The sequence below is a fragment of the Epargyreus clarus genome, unplaced genomic scaffold (assembly GCF_041222505.1).
Source record: "Epargyreus clarus isolate Ecla_fem2 unplaced genomic scaffold, WU_Ecla_fem_2.2 ptg000004l, whole genome shotgun sequence".
NCBI lineage: Eukaryota > Metazoa > Arthropoda > Insecta > Lepidoptera > Hesperiidae > Epargyreus > Epargyreus clarus.
Genome location: NW_027332212.1, coordinates 2,296,350 through 2,318,766, shown reverse-complemented (window position 1 = coordinate 2,318,766; position 22,417 = coordinate 2,296,350). Strand labels below are relative to the sequence as shown.

Below are 22,417 nucleotides of genomic sequence, written 5' to 3'. Positions count from 1 at the left end.
TTTCTATACACTACTTTTTACTTTTTGTAATGAATTTGAAGTTGATTGTTTCAATATTATATGATTTACAGTTCATCTTTTTTTAACATTCTTTTACATGTTTGTATAACAGTGCTTTTGCACGGTTTTTGGACCTCCTACTCTGAATAAAAATATTATGATTTTAATCGTACATACTTACACATACTGGCATTTCAACGACGTCTCCATATTTTTTAAGTTGTCTTACCTGAAAGAACAGAAAATATCGTTAAGAATATATAAAGCACTGATTTTAATTCATTTACCTACTTTAGTGCTCTAAATTAGAATAAAAATTTAGACAAAATTTAAAAGTAATGCCCGTCTATACTCGTAACAAATATAGTGATGTTTGTTACGAGTATATAGAGATGTTTGTCGAGTGCGACCACTAACGGTAACGGCAAGGATGATTATTATTAAACAGATATTTCCAATAAAAAACATATGCTAGCGAATACATTACATCTATATGATGTAACGTATTCGCCAGCGATGGGCAGCCACAGTCGCTGGCGACCAACGGCGACCGTGTTTGGACGTCGGTCGGTTACGACAGTCGCTACCGACGACAACCATTGACGGCGGTCGTTGTGTAATATAATAACTCCCTAAGGTGCCAAATGAAGTATAATTTCAACAAAAACTCAATCTCATTATTTTCGTGTGTCGATAAACGTGTTATTAAAGTACTGTCAGTTCGAACGGAATTGAATTCTGTCAGATGTGTGCGAACGCGTTTCCCGTGATACTCGTAAGTTTAGACAGGCGAAAATTGTACCAAACATTTTTTGTGCTACCGGAATTTCATGAATAATAATGTTAGTTGGAATGTCTTATAGGTATGTAGGTCATTGTAGGTAGATTTTATGAGCGACTTAGCAACTTTTTTTTAAATTTGGACACCCTATGTGTCCAAATTAAAAAGTGGAGTGTAGGCTCCTTTGCTGCCTATGATTATCAAAAACGTATAGTATGACAAAGTGTTATATTGGTAAACATATGAAATAACACAATTTTGGCGACACATTGTAACCAAAATCGAAAATCAAAAACATAATCCAAACGAAAGGCTGCTTCCAGTCGGCAACCAAAACAATCCTGACACAAAAATCATAAAACAGATTTTATTTTACTAAACGAGTCCACACCGTTTAAGATATTTGTGTAAATTGCCGTGAAATTCCCAACATCGGAATTATAGCGAATCGGAATACAAATTCCGAAACGGGCATTCCAATCGCTGAGTACATATTTGATGAGGTTCCTATTACAATATTTGCCATTTTGCTGACTGTGCAATGTTTGAATTCACGTGGGACCTCGGGTAGAATCTTACGATGTCATGGTCATTATATTTATTTTTATTTTTTATAATATAGGAGTAGTAGAGGAGTATGCTGACAATTTGATGAAAAGTGGATATTGCCACCCATGAACATCTGTAATCGATCTTCTAAATATATATAACTCAAAGGTGACTGACTGACATAGTGATCTATTAACGCACAGCCCAAACCATTGGACGGATCGGGCTGAAATTTGGCATGCAGGTAGATGTTATGACGTAGGCATCCGCTAAAGGATTTTGATCAATTCTACCCCTAAGGAGATAAAATAGGGGACGAAAGTTTGTATAAATCTTCTTAGTTAATAATATTTCTTCGTAACGCGAGCGAAGCCGCGGGCAAAAGCTCGTCCCAAATAGGATTAGATTCCTACGTAAGGTCGGCCACAGATGCACCGCTACTCCTGAGGCATAAGCGGTGACCAGTCAAGTAGGAATCTTATCTGGGTTTGATTATGGATATCCATGGACGGCACCAGCTACTTACCGTCGTTTGCTACTTCAAAAATATAGACATTAACAAGTGTGTATTTTAATTTTATACAATTAAATTTTATCAAAGTAATATTTAAACAGGACGAAAGTCCCGCGTTGGGCGCCAATTTACTAAACTCGTGATTAATTACTGTGCCTACTCATAAACATACCCAGTACAGGATAAGTCAATTACGTATAAGGAAGCGTAACGAACCTACTCTCTCTGTAAATAGGAGATAATTACAACAAGTACATGCTCCTGTGTGTACATTGAAAATTTCCGCCCTAATTTGTTCAGAGACGAATATGAATAATTGACATGGAATTGTTAATATTGAATTATAATGTTGACGCGTATGAAATTGAAAGGCAAAAGTTATAACACGTAACTAAAAACCTTCCCGATTTTGTTTATAATATAGGAGTAGCAGACAAGCACGCAGTCCACCTGATGGTAAGTGGCTACTGCCGCCCGTGGGCATCCGTAATCAACCCCAGACAGGATTAGATATTCCTACCTGAGGTCGGCCACAGATGCGCCGCTACCCGTGAGGACTAAGCTGGAACGCCTCGGAAAAGTATGTCTCACTTACCACACCCTTCAAACCGGAACACAGCAGCGCTTAACACTGCTGTTATTAGCTAGAAATAGGTGTGGCGGTGGTGCCGCCGGAGTCGAACCACAAAGGGTTCTACCACCTTCAAGTATTTACTTCGTTATTACTTGCTTTAAAACATTGTTTTGATATTGAAGTATCAAATGCGCGTGCAGTCCACACGACGTTACGACTGTCGTCCACAGACATCTGTAACCAACGTTATATGGAATGTTTCTACAACACCTATCATAGATGTAGTGCACTCCAGAGGACTAAGATGGTTGTCTTATATGTAAAACCAAAACGCTAAAATTTCTTCGGATACAAATAGTTCAAAATGACCAAACCCGGGGTGAGACAGGGCTCCCGACTTTTATCCCTACTTAAAAATCACTCAGTAAAGCTACATATGTAGATTAAGAGTATATTATTACTAAACATTGGGCTGCGAGAATATTCGGCCAGGTTGCTCCAGTCCGGCTCTTTATTACCCTAACCGCAGCATCATCCCTTACGTAAACAAAACAATTCGTACAACTAATTGTAATAAGAAACATCTCTTAACACAACACTTATAACGAGGATATTGAAATGAATACAAATTTATACGTCAAACGAAATTTCGTCTAAAATTTCACGACGAGAAATTACCGACAAACCCCTTGAGTTATTAAGTTATATTGAAAGTGTGGAGAAATAGACTTCAAGGCGGTGAGTAACCACTGAACCGCGCTAATAACCGAAGCGTATACCAAAATGTTTGTATTGTATTGTGGAGGTGATAAACGATTGAACGGTTCACTAGTTAAGCTTGGTCTAATTGTGTCCACCTTATTAGATCTAAATCCTGATGCTATTAAGCTAAGACGGAGACAGCGTCCGCTCCGGCGACCCCTCGTGGTCGATTTGGAGAAACAGTATACCAGCTGTTTCCGCCGCGTGTGTTGCACTCGCCCGCGCCAGTTAAAGCTGCTCATACAATATCCTAAATACATTCAGACGTGGACCTGTGCTAATTTCAGCCGACGCCCTAAGTGTATTTGTAGAACCGAAGAAATTTCTAAACAAATAAATTAAGAATAAATAACAATAAAGAATACATTAGCAACATAACATACTAACAAAAAAATAATAACAAAATGTATTGATGAGTTTTAAAAACAGACAAATAACATTAGGCAGTAAATACAGCTATAATACTAGCAATAAATCGCTATTGGAAACTACAGCTTGCTTTATGTAGCAGAAACCACCCCGGCTACCGTCGAAATCTATTTGTTTCACGATGTAGATCTCTGTGATGCTCCCCTTTGACAGTATCGTCCCCATGCCAGTTTCTGCCTTGGCGCCAAAGCTACTGTGTTCTGGTTAGAGGGATGTGGTAGAGCAATTTGACTTTGTGAAACAGTTCTATAAAACGTAGCAACGTAATTGTTATCAATTTTGGTAGGTCTTATGTTCTGGGCGCTGCGCTCAGAGAACACTGGTTACGTTTAGTTGGAGATCCCTATTTCCTCTACTTACTATTAAAGACGGCCACCGGAACGATTTAATGCTATAAAAATTACACATACCTAACCCAATATCACTCTTACACCGCTGGGTACCTTTTGAAGAATTCTCCGTCGTATAAAATATCTTCTGTTATATATGAAGATAAATGATTAAAGATATTCATGGACAGCAGCAATCATTTACTATCAGGTGGGCTAAATGCTCCTTCAACAACAGTAAGCAAATTCACTATCAGAAAAACATAGTCTGTCTTTAATAAAACTTGAGCCATAAATACCGAATAAATAATTCCATAAACCTACTCTTACGCCCATCATCATAAATATTCGATACATCTATCAGGGAATCGCTATAACGCAAAATCTGCGTATGACATTTGCATATAAATAGGATTAATTTAGCTCCAAGCTGAAATTTGATGTAAATGTAAACTGGGGACGACAACTACAATTTAGGTGTTATTAACTCAAGTACTAACAGTCAATTATACCGTCAATATTGCAAACTAATTTCGTGTTCGCGACATAACTACACTAGTAGCATAATGTTTATTTTATTACCATTAATACATACATACATATATGTATACAATATTATTAGTATATTGAATGTACTCTTTAGTAATATACATACATATTTAGTTTTGCTAGTGCCGTCCTCGCTGATCTCTGCTTAACCTAAAGGTTGACTGGTAGAGAATGCTTATAGCATTAAGTCCGCCTTTGTACCATATTATAGGTATAAGAAGATTAAATAAATAAATAAATAGTAATATTTAATGACATGACTGTTTCTAAAGATACTAACACAGACCTGTATTTGTATAGGTTTGTGGATAATAAAGTATTCATTTATTTAAGGCTAAAACCATCACATTTCCATATGCATCGTGTAGGTATGTCCATAAAATTTGTGAAATGTAGAAATATTCAAACCGGTTACAGTTTATGCACATTTTAAATGCATACAGGAAAATATTGCTAAACATTCATTATACAAACATACGAAATAATTTTGTGACTAAAATATTTTTATTAAAACACAAAGCTAGTTTTCATTCTATTTTTAAATTTAATTATTATGCGAAAACATTATAAAATGGTCGTAACGAGCTCTAGCCGCCCGCATCAGAACATAAAGTCGTTTCTTGTGACGCAACACTGCGCTGGTTGTATAGTTAACGAAACACGAGTAGCGAGTTCTGAACGATATTTTGGATAACTTATTAAATGCTCTATTTGGCGGACTATATCGTGCACGAATAATTTTCATAAAATGAACATTGTTACATTATGTAACAGTAGTGTCCTTGAAGTATCATTTGTTTAATTAGCAACCCGTGTTGACCATTTGATATTTTATTTAACTTATTATATCAGTACGTGTAATCTTGCAACTAAATTTAAGTCAATGAATTCGAATAAAGCTGAATTTTTAAAAATAATATATATTATTAACATGATTTATGTTTGTTTTACGAGGTTTTTATTGATCATTCCGTAATTTCGTATTGACATATTTTATTACATGTATTTCATGAGCACATCTTATTTCACGTAGCTTACTCGCTGTCAATAAGACAAAAACCAGATCACGAGAGCTCAATCTGCGGAATTCCGCGAACCATTGCTACCGAGAGACACCTGTGAAAACAATACCAGCTACTCGTACTAAACAATGACGTATCGAATATTATGACGATGTACATAATATATTCATCGTAAATTTACAATATGGAAAATAATTGCATAAGTCAAAAGTTTTCTTCATTTTCAAATTGACGATTTGAAAATGATTTGAAACAACAATTGTACTTTATACACATGTATTTTACATGCAACTACATTATTAAGGAAAATCGAATTATGTATAATAATATTAGCTGACTCGGCAAACGTTGTGTTGCCATATGAATAAAAAAATGTTAAGGGTGAAAAACCCTTATCACTTAGGGGTATGAAAAATAGATAGTAGCCGATTCTCAGACCTACTGAATATGCATATAAAATTTGGTGACTCGGTTGGTACTCCTCCAAAACGAGTACGGTAACTAAAATTGTGACTCGATAATTTTATATATAAGATTATAATAATATTATTATGATAACCGTATGTCAATCTTCACCTCCAATTTGACAAGATTTTTCATACAAATGTGCTGTGTTAAGGTGGAATAAAGTATTTTTGTATTCAAGTCAACGAAGAAAAAAAAATATGATGGCGTTAGTGTGTGAAAATAATATTTGCAACATTATTTTGGTAAATAGTAGAGGTTCTATTTACAGCAGTTATGTTAACTAATCTCAGATCAGAACAGATCTCCACATATGGTACAGTACTCTATATCCTTAACTTCAAAACATTATCTATAAAAATCATCGTAAACATGTTTCCGATTAAGGGACTAACAAAAACATTTATCGCTAAAATGATTAACGACTTTTTGCTCTCGATCATTAGTAAATTCGCAACTACCATAGACTGATAACTGATAATGATTGAGTGATATCGACAGCTAATTATGATTATGACTAACGTTCTACAGGTTAATTAACCTGTAGAACGTTAGTAGAATACAATATCTATAATTATTTAGCAGCATCCAAACGTCACTAGCACTGCTGGGCACGGGACTCTTCTCGAAATGAGAAGGATCAGGCCGTAGTCCACAGCGCTGGCCACGTGCGAATTTGGAGATTTCACTTAGCTTTGAAAACTTTTTTTAAGATTTCTCAGGTAAGCAGGTTTCCTCACGATGTTTCTCTTCATCTTTAAAGCAAGTGATAATAAATTAATAATACGCACATAACTTGTGATAATAAGAGGTATTTCAACCCCGGACCCCAAGATTAACAGACCGCAATTAAACCACTGGGCTATCACCTATCCTACTGACTAGCAGCCACTACCAGTGAGTTGATCGCCTGCATTTAATATGATTTCTCCAAAAGTCAAAACTTTTTAGAAAAAAAAAATCTAGTTTTTTTTTTCTAAAAAGTTCAGCATCCCAACTAACTGACTTATTACTTTAGAATAACATTGTACTTCACATGACATGTGTACTTCACACACAAAATATATTCATTCTAATGTTTTATGTTTATTGTAGTATGTGCGTCAAAAAAATTGCAAACAATAAGATTGTCCCACAGCGTCCTTCGCAACTTCAAGTCATGTATTAAAAATAACAAAAAATACACGTCAGCGATGTAGATAGCGCTCATAATCAAATGGGAACATAATAATTTAATGATCGCTCCGATCGCAGATAGCGCCACGATCTTATCCGACGACATTCTTCGAGAGATACCTACTACTTATTATGTGACTTTTTTGTGAAATGTTAAAGGTACAATTCTCTGTAGGTAACAGAAGTGAATACGTATGGTGAGTAACAGAAGTGAGTAAGGCGGTGATTCCCTTGCAACTGTGTTTGTTAAATGATACTACTCGTATATACGAGTAACTGCGTTTGTTACTACAGCTGATCGATAGTTGTTGACACAGTTAACTGGTATTAATATTAATCAATCTGAACCATTTACTTCTAAGTTCTAAATTTGACATCGATTGCCTAGAGAAACTTTCCAATATGGTCGGCCAAAATTGGCGTTAGCAATAGTAAACAAGAGATATTTATATTTTTCTTACTTAATCGGATAGAAAATTTGATTCCATGGCTTACAGAACTTCTTATGTCATATCATAGAAGTTGGTAATGATTATTTGGCTCTCAATGTTTTTACCAAGTGCTAATTAAAATACAATTAAGCGTAATAAAAGCCAAGCCATTAATTACCATTTGTTAACCGGCTTTAAAAAGGGAGATTCTGTATTCGACCCATAGATTAGTAAAGATTACTCTCTCCTAACAAGAAAATGTAACCTTTTGACAATTGTTACTGTCAATTATTTTCGTGTTTGAAAAATATAAAAAAATGTAGTTTTTAGATTATTTAAGAATGAAACGATATTTCTTCACACTTTTTCTTCGATTTCGTGTCTTAACTGCGCCTGTTGGCATTATTCCGCGTAAATTACACCATGATAGCCATTAAACGGCTGACTGAATAGTCAGCTGTTTAAGTCATTTAATGGCTTCCTTCAATTACTAGGCGGTGAGATATCTGTGCTTATCTATGATTCGACCGCTATGTATATATGTTTGTATGACCGCGATTTTCTAAAAAAAACTACTCATCCAATTTTTATGGGGTTTTCATTATTTTGAATAAAAATCCAACTGATAACAATAATACCTACTTCCAAAAATAAAGTATATATAAATACTCAATAACTCAATAATACAAGGTGGACGACGTCGTGAAAGATACATTATGGGCAAAACCGACATTAATATTCATGTCATTGATTGGTACAGAGTAGTTACACGTATAGATTGTACAAATAAATTCATATACTTAAACTTTATTTAAGTATATGAATTTATTTGATACACCACAGATATTTAAACGCTCTAAATTTTACATATAAGTTACTTGTATATATAATACATAAGAGATGAATTTCATAAAAATCTTAAATTAAGAAAGTTAGCTTTCACTATCATAAACTTACAATTTATTTGTTTAATATCGTGCATTACTACTGGACTGAAGACTTTTTGTATAAAAGTAAAATTTAAATATTAAATTTGAAACCTACTCTAAGTTACCCTAAAACGGATTAGACCATAGTCCACGGCGCTGGCCAAGTGACAATTGGTAGATTTCACATATCTTTTAGAACTCTTGTAAAACTGACATGAACATAATGAGATTATCACAGTTAAATTACTGTTACCTGCTTTCCCCGTATGTACTAAATAACATATAACAGCCTCTACTTCTCCACTACTCTGTGTGTTAGACAAACGATGTGATCCTCCATTTGATAGGATTTGCGTCGAGCAATCAAACCTATCGACGGGTTACGATGGCTCGTAATACTTCCTAATCGTCATGCTAATGAAACAATCTGTTCAGATATTATTGACATTATCAATGATAGGTATAACACGTGTTCATAAAATTTAATTATGTGTTCTATGTCCTTGATAACAAAATTAACATGCCGGCATGACAATGTATTAAAATTGAAGGTGATAGAACCCTTTGTGGTTCGACTCCGGCGGCACCACCGCCACACCTATTTCTGCCTAATAACAGCAGTGTTAGGCGCTGCTGTGTTCCGTTTTGAAGGGTGTGGTAAGGCAGACATACTTTTCCGAGGCGTTGCAGCTTAGTCCTCAGGGGTAGCGGCTCATCTGTGGTCGACCTCAGGTAGGAAATTCTAATCCTATCTGGAGTTGATTACAGATGTCCATGGGCGGCAGTAGCCACTTACCATCAAGTGGACTGCATGCTCGTCTACTACTCCTATATTATTAAAAAAAACTTGAATTCATTCGTTCTGTCGTTTTAGTACGACGGTCAATAGCTCTTTTTTTTTATTTTTAATGAGTTATCTTACAAAGAATTAGTTATCATTCTGTAGTACTTTTTTTATAATACCTACATGACGATAATTCCTGTTTGGGACTATTTATAAATTCATTTTGTCGTTTTAGCATGACGGTCTAAAAATACTCATTTTTATTTTTTAGTAAGTTATCTTACAAAGAAGTTGTTATCATAATACTGATATACTGACTTTAGAATCACACGAAAGATCATATATTTGCTATCTATATAAATCATGTATATATTGGATCTTAATACAATAAAATTAGTAGGGGTTTTGTTATATTTATTCATCATATAAATATAAGTAATAGAATATTGATAGTTATATTATGTTTTATATTAAATTATTTATACGATGTTGTAGAAAACTTCTAATTTTAGTCTGTTTATCTTCAAATATAGGTGGAAGGGGCTAGTCACAGACGGAGCCGAAAGGCAAAGCTTGTCTGCAAAATAACAACATGACAATATTTACAATGTCTAGACTCTAGATCGAACAACTAAAATACATAAAAGGCTTTACTCCATTTATTCGTAGGTATCGTTCATTTGACAGCGGATAAACATAAAGGGAACTCTATCAGTATAAAGTTACGTCCAATATTTGGATTTCGTACAAGCGTTTTACTTACAGTTACAACGTATTCATTTTTTAAACATTCAATGCTCGTCATATACACTAATAAAAATAATAATTATATAACTATACTAATAAAAATAATATATATACTAATAAAAATAATATATATATACTAATAAAAATAATAATTATATGCATAATTAGCCAGCCCTTTTGTAAATTGTATTCATAGATTAGTAAAGATTACTCACTCCTAACAAGAAAATGTACCCAGTTTTGAGAATTGAAATAGTTGCGTAAAAAAGTTTTGCCACGTCCCCGTGCTAAAATGTCCCTAAAATATTTAAAATAATTCTTTATTTATTATGTAAATTACACAGTATTAGTTATTTATTCGTAAATTTTATCTAAAAATGTTTTTATTTGTCAAGATTTCAAAAAAAGAACTTACTAATAAGCCATTTGTGGCTTCATTCAATTTCAAGGCGGCGAAGTATCTTTACTTATCTATGATAGTAGTATCAAAAATGCATTGTAGTAGGTAGAAAACGAGAATGCAGTCTTCTGGTAAGTGGTGAGTGCAAGGCATCAGCAACCAGCCCCATATCAGGTAGAAAGGAGTTCTACTTGAAGCCGATATAAAGTGTTCACTGCATTTATCTTATTCAGTTGCATCGGACCTCTGGTATCCGGCGTTGATTATAGACGAGCATTGGCTGTTGTCGCCACTAACCATCCGTACCCTTACCATGAGTTTTTACGTATTGACAAATATGACTGTTTTGGTATTTGTTTACGTATTTGCCCATACTATTTCCAATGAGCGCCCCTAGCGGATTATATCAGAACTTGGAAATTGTATGGGCCAATACGTAAACAAATACCAAAACAGTAATATTTGTCGAAACGTAAAAACTCATGATAAGGCTACAGATGAACTGCATTCTCCTTTGCTACTTCCATAAAAAAAACAGATAATCATATAAATAATGCAGCAGTGATAGCCTAGTGGTTGAGAAACTCTGCCTCTCACTCGAGGGGTCCGAGGTTAAAATCCCAGGCACGCATCTCTGATTTTTCGAAGGTATGTGTAAATTAGAAATTAATTATCCCTTGCTTAACCGGTGAAGGAAACATCGTGAGGAAACCTGCATGCTTGAGGAATCTTAAAAAAAGTTTTCAAAGGTTTGTGAAGTCTACCAATTCGCACTTCACCAACGCCATGGACTACAGCCTAATCTTTCTCATTCTGAGAGGAGACCCGTGCCCAGCAGTGGAACACTAATGGGTTCATGATGAAATATGTAAATGTATTTCATTAATTCGCGATTACCCCGATAACAGACAAATTACACAAAAAACTAATGTAACAAGATCCATCCCAATGGCAACCATTTAACTGATAATACTGTATGTATACTGTATGTAGCATATATTTAGACCTGTACACACCATATTAACTCATATTGCCTTCACCTAGCAGATACTTTTGCATACGACACGTGTATGTGTACGTCTGTGTTATTTATTATGCAAAGCATATCGCAATACCATGCGCGGATATAAATAATGGCCGTAGCATATGCTAAGATAGTGACGTATTGAGAATGCATGTTGCTTGGGGGATAGAGGAAGCTATTATATGCTACGTGGTGCAGCGGTTACCATACGTGTTATAAGCAGAAGGTTGTAGAGGGTCTGAGTAGGTAGTGTCGGGACCAAGCTATTATATGCTAAGAATGTGATCACGTGTTCGGGGTGCAGCGGTAACCATACGTCTAATAATCTACTTATTAGACGCATGGTTTTAGAGAGTTTATGTAGTGTCGGGACCAAAGTAGAGCTACGATATTCCCTGCCTGTTGTAAGAGGTGGCTAAAAGCAGTCTTCCGAGTTTTGGGCGGAAAAATGGAAGCACTGACTTACAAACAAGGCGACCGGCTTAGTCCCAAAAGTCACATCGCATCTACGATTAACTTTAGGTAGAAAACTTTTTCTACATAAAATTGGTATCACATATCCATGGGCGGCAATGACCACTTACTGTCTGGTGCCCTTCAAGTTTGTTTGTTACTCCAATCGTATAAAATATTCCTAAACTGCAAACATTTTTTAATTGCAGAATTCACAATTTTTACTTGTAGTGTAGTACTTCACAAACATTTGTCTGAATATTTGTAATAAGCCTGGGCAGGGGAGCTTCGCCAGTCCCGCGGTAGGTATACATCTCTGTCAAAGCCGAGACATAGCCGGAACTAATCTTTCTTGGGTACCGGCGTTTGACATCAAGAGGATAATAAATAGTTCAATTTTCCGAGAGAATTTGAAATCAATAAATTATTTACATAGAATATGGCCGACTTCGACAGGGCTAAAGAGTAAAAAAATATCATTGATAAAAATGTTGATTTACTACTTAGTTTTAATTTTGTTTACAGTTTTTTTATGTTTGTTTATATGTTGAGTACCTATTGCATATTCACATTTCACAGATGTATATTCAAATATGCACATGACTTCATAGACTTAGATACGCGTGCCTAGTATTCAAACCTAGGATTCATATCGTTAAACTATCACTGCACCGAATTGCAAATAATAATCAAATCTCAATAGTCAAATATTTGGTGTAAAATGAAACAGTCGTTAGTAAAAAAATATTCCAACTACAAACAATAAAAGCAAAAACATAAACATGTCACAGCCGCGGCTCTACCATGTCACAATATATATTAGTATTAAATGTTATTATGTAGGATACTAGTAAAATAGCATTTGTACCGTGCAAAATCTCCGTAAAGTTTTATTCGCCCAATAAATTATCGTGAAAGTCGTAAACTTTGAATTACGATCTTATCAGACAACACGAGAGAGTCACATTTGTTATAATATTACGATAAAAAACTAAATGAAACTTTCCGAAACATTGACATTTTTATTTCTAGGAAATATTGTCACAACAGCAATAGACTTCGCACAAAGTATAGCAGGTACTGCTAGATATATCCACAAAATAAAAGGTTCAGCGAACGCTGTTAACAAATAAAATATAGAATGTATAATTAATTTTCAACATATTATTATTTTGTAGAAATTAGATGCGCAGGCGCCTAAGAATTGTAGTATCTACATAACTTACAAAATTTTTGAAGTAATTTGAAGGTGCCACCACTACTACTATATAAGAGCAAGCCTAGCTTCTAACATCAACGAATATAAGGAGACGAACGTTACCAGAGTCTAACACTTCATATAATATTGTTTCTCTATTCTCATTGTTGATTTATTTCTCGCTTTAAATAAATTATGTTGAACACAGCGAATGACATATAGCGTTCTGTCGGCAACATGTTCAAATACGAAATTATATCACAATGTTATATTTCGAGTTTAAATAAAACGAAAAGAAATTCTGTGAATGTTATTTTATGTGTTAGATAAAAAAACATTTATTAGTTAAAAAGATTCGGTCGCCATGCTAGTTTTAGGATAAAGTATTAATATAATATTTTTCTCTTTAAGTTGACGTCACTCAAAACAATACTATTCCCACTCTTCATAAAGTTGTGATCAGAGGACATCTTATAGTCGTTTTACTCCAAAAGGGTTACACGAAACTGGTATGTTTCGTAATAACTTTCTCTATATTGCACGCTGAATCAGTTTCCGAAAATCTGGAAGGCGAAGTAAAAATTCTCAGGACAAATAGGCACTTAGTTAAATCCTTAACACTTTTATGAAACTTAAGATTACGTCCAACATGAATGACAAGACCGCCCTAATTTATACCTTCGGTAAGTACTTAAGGGGCTTACGTAAGACTTGATACATCCAACCCCGATCAACGAGGCCGAATGATTAATAGATTCCCGGGAAACCGCAGGTCACTGTGGGACCATTAACATTACGGTATTCCCTTGTAACGCAAAAAGTAGGACGGTGAAACATTTGCAACATATTGTCATAATGAAATAGCAAATGCTTTTCTGGAGAGAACTTTGTTTTGAAAGTAATGGCGAGTTATGTTATGGTCCCCGATTACATTACCAGTTCGGCAAAAATTAAAAATTAAATAGAAATTAGAGCTATGTCTTGTGTTTGTTTCCGTGTGCTCCATGTCCATGCATCGGATATCCTTGTAACAGGAACAGGAATCCTTGTATTGGGACAGTTACATCTACATTATGTGTTTCAAAGTAATGACCATATTCTAAGAGCATCTATTAATTTTGTACAGCAAAACACATTGTCTTCGTTTAATCATATTAATTTTGGAAAGTACCTAATCAGCTTAATTGAGCAAAACTTTCATCCAAAGATATGAAAGTTTCATAAGAATATTAAGGCTACTTAATTCAAGACTATAGTTAAAGGTATCCTGCCTAAAAATCCAAAGTCAGACGCACGGCAAAGCCCATTTATACGTAAGAACAAGACCAAGAGTTTGATTCATCAATTAACACGGACAGTCGACTAATCAAGCTGAGTCATCGTACATTCGGAAAAACCATTTCCTACTTTGTAGTTTTTGTTACGAAACCGCTATTGGAGCCTGCTGATTCGAATCGGTTTTTGCACTCGTCAATTACGTATTGATTGATACTGGTTGATAAGGACTGATATCGATCATTATTGTATGTACTACTGTGTAGACTTATTTGGGATAATTAAGGTGCAAATTAAATGGAACAATATTAAAAGTAAACATTATAACTTTTAATGTTTAAAGTTCTAAGCATTAAAAGGCCTAATTGCAGACTAATATGATACAAGCAATTATATAGATTCTGGAAGTGAATCTCCGGCACTCCTGCATTTCTAGTTTTTCAAGTTATTCACTATTAGAAACTAATTATTACTTGCTTTAATAATGAAGAAGAATCATCATCATCATCATCATCAACCCATTACTGTCCCACTGCTGGGCACGGGTCTCCTCTCAGAATGAGAAGGATTAGGCCATAGTCCACCGCGCTGGCCAAGTGCGTATTGGTAGACTTCACATACCCTTAAGATTTTTTTTTTTTTATAAATCTCTCAGGTATGCAGGTTTCCTCACGATGTTTTCCTTCACCGTTTAAGCAAGTGATAATTAATTTCTAATACGCACATTAATTTGAAAATCAGAGGTGCGTGCCCTGGGATTTGAACCTCTGACCCCTCGGTCGAGAGGCCGCGTTTCTTAACCACTAGGCTATCACTGCTATGAAGAAGAATAACAGGATAAAATGTCCATGACATGATGATTTAATCTGTCCTTATTCTCAAAGGTGACAAACAGAACTTAAAGGAAAATGCCTAGCTAAGCTAGAAATGTGTACATTTACCAATAGCATAGCTAGTATTTATAATTTTAATTTACCTATAATACCTTTCCCAAATTCGATACTCTGTTTATTTATCGTTTCCTCATCCAAGGACACAATAAGATAAATGCAAGGCAGTGTTTTCCTGTTTTGGCCAATTTGATACAATAGAGACATTTATATATAAACCGGCTACAAGTTCCCCACAATTGGGGCACGCTAGCTGAACAATGTGCGTTGATTCAAGCAATCAATGATCACAGAATAAGAGTATTCTAGGTCGCCAAGAGATTATTTGTTAAACGTAACTTACAAAATATCAGAGTAGGTATTTTATATCATTATACGAAAATATTATTTAGATTGTGTTTTTAATTTCCACACCAATACCCATCATAAAGAACTGCTGGATTCCTACCTACATGCTGCTAAAGTTCTACTCACGCCAAAAACTTTAAAATTTAATGACCCTTAAATCCTATTATATATCCCGTATTATAAGGTACTAGCTGACCCGGCAAACTTTGTACCGCCTCAAAATATATTTATCAAATATATTTCATATAAAATATAGCCTATTTTACTCGTAGATAATGTAGCTTTCGAATGGTGAAAGAATTTTTAAAATCGGTCCAGTAGTTTTTGAGCCTATTCATTACAACCAAACAAACAAAGTTTTCCTCTTTATGATATTATAAGTGTAGATGAAGTAACTTCCAAGTAAGTTTCTATATCTTTTGCATATTTCTGCTTTAAATGTGGCACTTTACGCTAAAGTTTAGGCCGCTATAAGTAAATATTTTAAGTATATGACCTATACTATATTCATATCTACACACATTTAAAGTGTCGCGTCAGAAAAGAAATCATCCGAATATTTTGACGACGTCTTGTTACGTGAGATATAAAAGCGATAATACACATTGAGACATAGAGAATGATATTATTTTGTGTGCCATGACCGGTGTCTGATACGTAAGACATCATGGACCATAAGGACTTAACACGTATATTCCACATGAAAGAAAATAATGACATCAATTTAACGGTAGCGAATACAGTTCCGAATTGTACACCGCAAATCGCACCACCCACGCAAACAGTGACCATCTCGCGCACACTGTTATCCCATTTGCTACTCCTATTACAAACAACGTGCACATAACGACGTAAAAATTACAGCTCATTATCCCGCTGCCGTAAATTACGGTAATTACACGAGATAAGGTTTTGTTAATAAATTTATTTCCCAGTAACGATAGGCTACACAAACAATGGAGATCATCGCCTCATTATTTCTACTAAAAATGTTGTGGATCCCATTTTTTTACTTTCGGAGTTACTTGGTTCACTTTTTATGCATTGCGCCTAATGTTTATTTTGTTTATATTAATTTTGGTTATTAGAAGGACACATGATCAATATCAAATAGAAAAGACATATTGGATAAGGACGGATTACTGCCTTCTAAGGACTAAATGAGGAAACATACGTCCGTGTGAATCTGTCTGCCATACTCATACATATAGAAGTTGCTATAAATCAGAACTTTTGGGAATGAAATAATATATGCGTGAGCATGAGCAAACCTGTATTAATAAACTACACAAACTCACCATACCACCAATTATACACAGCTACTGAGCAAAGTTTAATCTCTGTAGACTCATTGTTCAGATCCGCGATGATTTCAATGAGAATTTATATCTTTACATCTATTTTTGAAAATGTATCTAAAGTGAATCTTATGGGAATATAGCCCCATTGTCTAGATCTATGACGGTTCCAATGGAATTTTTGTTAGGTCTCTGGCGACGCAAAAAAGCGCAGGTGCCAAAAATAAAATACATATATTTTATTAAAACTCATGTGTGAATGTCCTTCATTTATATGATAATATGTTTTTTAAAGTGAAAAAAGCATAAAATTACCTGTCTAATAATGTGAGATTCATAATGATTCAGATTTTTATGAGGCAATAACTATCTGGGACATAAAACGCAGAGTCATAGTGTAAAAGGACTTTCAAGGCTGATGACGCAAGGCATAAAAACCTGGACGTAGCGTTGTTACAGTTTAACTACATTTATATTGTAGCTAGTTAGGAAAAAAGTAGAAAGGATCTGGGATTTGGTGTGTCCGACCACTTGACACTGGGAACCTTAGCGGTGAGCCCATGGCCATAACATGAATTTCATAACCTAGAATAGGCACAGTAACTAGGTGCAAAAAATACGGGGTTGCGGGCGGCAAGAGTGGGAGCTCTAGCCGTCCAGTAAGCGATCCCGAGAAGGACGGCGGTATGTGTGGTCGCATAGCGTCGTGTACACCAAATGGTGCGGGAGGAGCGAAAACTGCTCCCCCAGGGCAGAGCCCGATTGGGGCATCGCGCTTGGAGGACTCCGGCTGCGTTCCGTCGGAGATTCCGGAGTTCTCCAACAAGCGTTGAGGACGGCCACCGGGGGGGTTTTAGTGCGGTAAGAATCCCACATAACCCGGCGTCGCTCCCACGTCGTCGGGTACCTTTTGAAGGTTTCCCCCTCGTTAAGAAAAAAAAAAAGGTGCAAAGAATAGGCGACCTATCCTTCTTACGTCTAAACGAGAAAAATATATCCCTCAGTTTTTATACCAGTATTTACACCATACAAAAGCATGTATCTGATACATGTGATGGATATATTAGGTCGTATAATGATTTTAAAATAAAATTAACATTTCGGTTCAGTAAATTATTTCCTTATTTCTTCACGACTTATTTAGACGACGTTAGATTATCTTGGGTTAATTTTTATTTTTTACTTCATACATTGTATTATTATATATAATTACCATGTTGTGTGCGTTTTATTTATTCTTACAATAACAATGGATAATTACTAGACACCTTACATATAAAAACATATCGCGATCTAAATAGATTTAACAAGACCTGTGAACATCCTTGACCGCTCGTATTGTGAACCGCTAAAATTAGCGCAACAATTATGGCGCCACGTCTTAATTAGTTCCAGTTGATTTGTTTTGATCTTTCAATTGGATACGTATTCGTGTAGACGAAATTTAAATGTCTGTTGTGGCGCGATGCTGACATATTGCTTACTTTTTATGCGATTCGAACTAAAATAAAATAGAACGTTATTAAAAACATTGTTATATATCACACTGCTATGGTTTAAACATTGACGTATCGACTTTCTATGGTTAATTATTTCCAAAGTAAGTAGATCCTACTTAAACTATATTTTTAATACTTAAATTTCGAATAGACCTGCAACATCTAAAGTACAACTATATAAAACACCTCAAAAGGTCTATTAAACTGACTGTCGTATTTATACAATAAAAATGGCAAACTTTCTTTTCTTCATAAAATCTGTGCAGCAAACTTCACTGAACACAGTCACCGATACAACCACAGTAAAATATCCCGACGAAAATATAAGCACATTTGTCGTACCATTTGAATGCATCACAAATCATCACAACCGATAAATCCAGGCAGATGCGGTGCGACGCGACCGTTATTGCAACATCTTATAAATTCCCAGACCATTCTGATATAAAAATATCAACGAGATAAAACGGGTCTCGCAGATTTAGAACGAAATGTTCGAAATATCTCGTGCTTTTGTGAATCTGCAGGAAAATGATAAATAGATACGTTGGTATTATTAGAAGATTCGACTGTCTACAGCCACACAATACGTGTAGCTGTTGTCGACTATATTTACGCTTTCAATATATTCACACATATTATTTGTGCTTTATCTAACAGCAGAATTGTAAAGCTGCTATCGATTTGAAACAAGAATAGGTCCTTGAAGGAGACGTTTGAACTTAATACTAAAATGAAAGCACAAAAAGCGATCAGTCAATTTTAAGTATACAAATCCAGTGAGGATTAAAAATAGTACATATTAAAGTCCAACTGAACTGACAATAAAATAACGCGTTTAAATATTTATTTCTCGGATTTTTTGTTAATGTCTGTTAATATTACAAAGCACAGAACCTATTTGGTGTAAGTGAACCGCTGATCTCATACAAATAGATGAGCAATTCATCATGTAGCTAAGGTGCTGCATACAAATTTCCCTGTCTGCACGCATTCCGCGTATTCACCCGAGGAAGCTATCAGCTAATACATAAGAACTAACTATCGATCATTCGATCAAGTCCATCGATCAACCCATGTGCTTTCCCTTAAAAACGTTTTTCTATAGTCACCACAGCTTACTATGATGATGACCGCAACAGCCGAACTTTGCATGGGGCACTCCCCAGTCGGCCCATCTCCTAGATAGAATTTCGTAGTCGCATTCTACGATATGCACCAGAAGAACGAGTAGACTAGTCGAAAACACAAACGATGTCTGTAACCCGTCTCGCTGCAGGACACGAATCTCTCCTCAACTCTCAAGTCTGAAACATATTTTTCCACGTTCTCTTCATGACGATTCGTAAAAGGAGATTAGTGGGGAACCAGTGATTCGGATGTCGCTGGCTTTCAAACTGTTTTTAAGACTTACACAACAGTTGAGACTAAAGGCGTCCTTCATCGCGCAAAAGCGCGCATAATGTTTTTTTAATATTGAAGTATTAAAAAAGAATGCAGCCCATTTTAAAGTATCAATTCATATAGAACAAACATTTTACCTAAAGCCAATTGAAATGGTCACTTTTTGTAACTACGCCTAGTTTAGCCACAAACCAACCACAATACAACCTCTTAGACGCGCGCTACGCTTTTAGAGAGGTAAAAATGACTGTAAGTCGTATTTACGACCGTCACAGAATATCGCTAGTGTGTAAGTAGCCTTATCTTTGTAAATCGATTAAGATCTATATAAGCCGTGGTGCGCCGCTCATTTTACATAGATCATACAATAAAACATACTAATCTAGTTGTTTGCCTATGACAACAAAGAGAGGCGGCAATGATGAACAAGGACATCACAAGCAAATAATTATTATATCATAACTATGTCGCAATTCATGACGTGACTAACTATAAGTATTATTTACTGTATTTGTTATCATTCTTTGATGTAAACTGTATTACCAAAATTACAAATAATGAAGTTTTTAAAAAATTGGCCTTCACTGTGATTTGTACCTTTAGATTACAATGCAAAGAAGGACTAGAACTCTGTTATTTTTTTATAATGGGAAAATAGAAAATGTTACAATTGTACATGCACAATAAACATCAACCAAAAGTAGTTCTATTTAAATGTTATCTTGGATGTATTGTGGACATTCAGCATAATTTTCCAATTGAAATCTCAAATGGAATCTCGGACAAATTGTAGTGGTATACTGCTGGCCACTATGCCCTTAAGAATAAAATGCTGCAAACATTTCAATGATAAATGTAGTAAATATATAGTAAAATTCAAAAGATTCCTGGTTCTATCGCTGGTCAGAGAAATCTAGATTACTGATTCGGGTATTTCTTTGTTTAGATATTCCTGAAGAGTAGCACCAAGGCATGGGTGTAAGGGATTTCTTATATCTTTCAAAACTGATTTTAAGCATTGAAATATTTTTGTGTTTGATATTATATACAATGTAATGGCTACTATTACATTGGTTAAGCAGTTTAATTTATTTGATATTTTTTAATTATGACAAGCAATTTATTAGGTAGTCTATACATTTAAGAAGACAGGTATATAGCATTTTTGATTAATTATTTAATTAAATATTGAAGTATAATAAAAAATAAAAAATAGATATCCAATAAGATTCCAATTAAAAAATTCTTTATATAAAATATATGATCTTTATATGAGATATGTAATGTATGGAAAATATAAAATGACATTCCCCACTAATTAGATTACACATATAGGATTAATAAGGATAATTACCTTTAATTGCCAATTATTAATCCTATATGTGTAACCCACATAGCAAGGTAATGAAATATTTCCTCTTGGTATATGTTAAGAATGAAATATAGATTATTTAACTTATGATTTATTACAATTAATATATAATATTATATAATTTAATAATATTGAACGTGAAGTGAAATGTCCCTTCACGTTCAATATTATTAATATATAATTAGTTTAATTAAAATTTAAAAAAAGAAATTATTAATAAAATTATCTTTTATATATTTTTATTTTTGAAACCACAATAAACATTTCCAGTCTAAATTCACTGGACAACATTTGCGCACCTTATAAAATTATTTTACGCTCGTCCGTACGTCAGAACGCTCCAGTGCCAAGCGAGTGCGAATGTATTGTACGAACGTTATCCCTACAGCTCATACGTTTACGATATACGGCGTAATGTTTACGGAAATTAATACAGGTACCAGATAAGGTGTTTGAAGTTGTTATCAGCCTATAAGGCCGGCCACACGCGTACCGGACGCACCTATGCATTGTAAACAAACTGCCTATTTATAAAATCCTTAACCAATCACGCACGGAATAACGCGACGGCACACCTACTCACCATATAAAGTCCTTGCAGTGGGAACAGAAGGTGGGCTGCTTGAAGAACCTCGGCATGAACTTGTGGTCCTTCACCAGGTAAACATTCTTCTTCTTGAGCGCTCCCTTGCGACCTCGAAGGCGCATCGCCTCTCCCGCTTTCATATCACCACCACCATCATCACAATTATTCTCCTCGTCCGCCATCGCGACGCGGGCCCGCTAGGACGTGGAGAACTCGGAAATAATTAATATCTCACAATAACCCGACCGTACGTCCGCACGACCGAACTACCGTTCTCGACCGAACGTCATCGTGCTTTGACAAATTCGCAGCTGGGCGACTCGAAATATGTCAATGTCAGCTGTCAATTAAAATGTGTTACTAGCTTTATAGAATCTCAGTCCCACTCAGTGCTACTATAAATAAACTAAGTACATACAGGATAAGTCGAGTAAACATTACATTGTAAATGTTTTAATAACATTACAATATATGTAATGTTTATCACACTAAGCAATCATATTCTGTAAAACTGATCCTATGGGAGGTCTCAGATGTATAAACCTAAATACTTTTGTACAAATTATTCTACTTGCATTACTACCACTGCTGGAAAAACACCTCAAAATAAAAGATTTAGAAGCTATAAA

The 22,417-nt window shown here is 35.0% G+C and overlaps 1 protein-coding gene across 1 annotated transcript in view; it reads right to left on the bottom strand.

Moving 5' to 3' along the window:
* Pkc53E (Protein C kinase 53E) overlaps positions 1-22,083 on the bottom strand; it is a 243,905-nt gene extending 221,822 nt beyond the window's left edge. Inside the window, exon 1 of the mRNA XM_073092882.1 lies at positions 21,786-22,083. Coding sequence (XP_072948983.1) covers positions 21,786-21,970 — 185 coding nt within the window. The 5' untranslated portion in view covers positions 21,971-22,083. The remainder of the gene's footprint in view (positions 1-21,785) is intronic.
* Between the last annotated feature and the right edge of the window lie 334 nt (positions 22,084-22,417).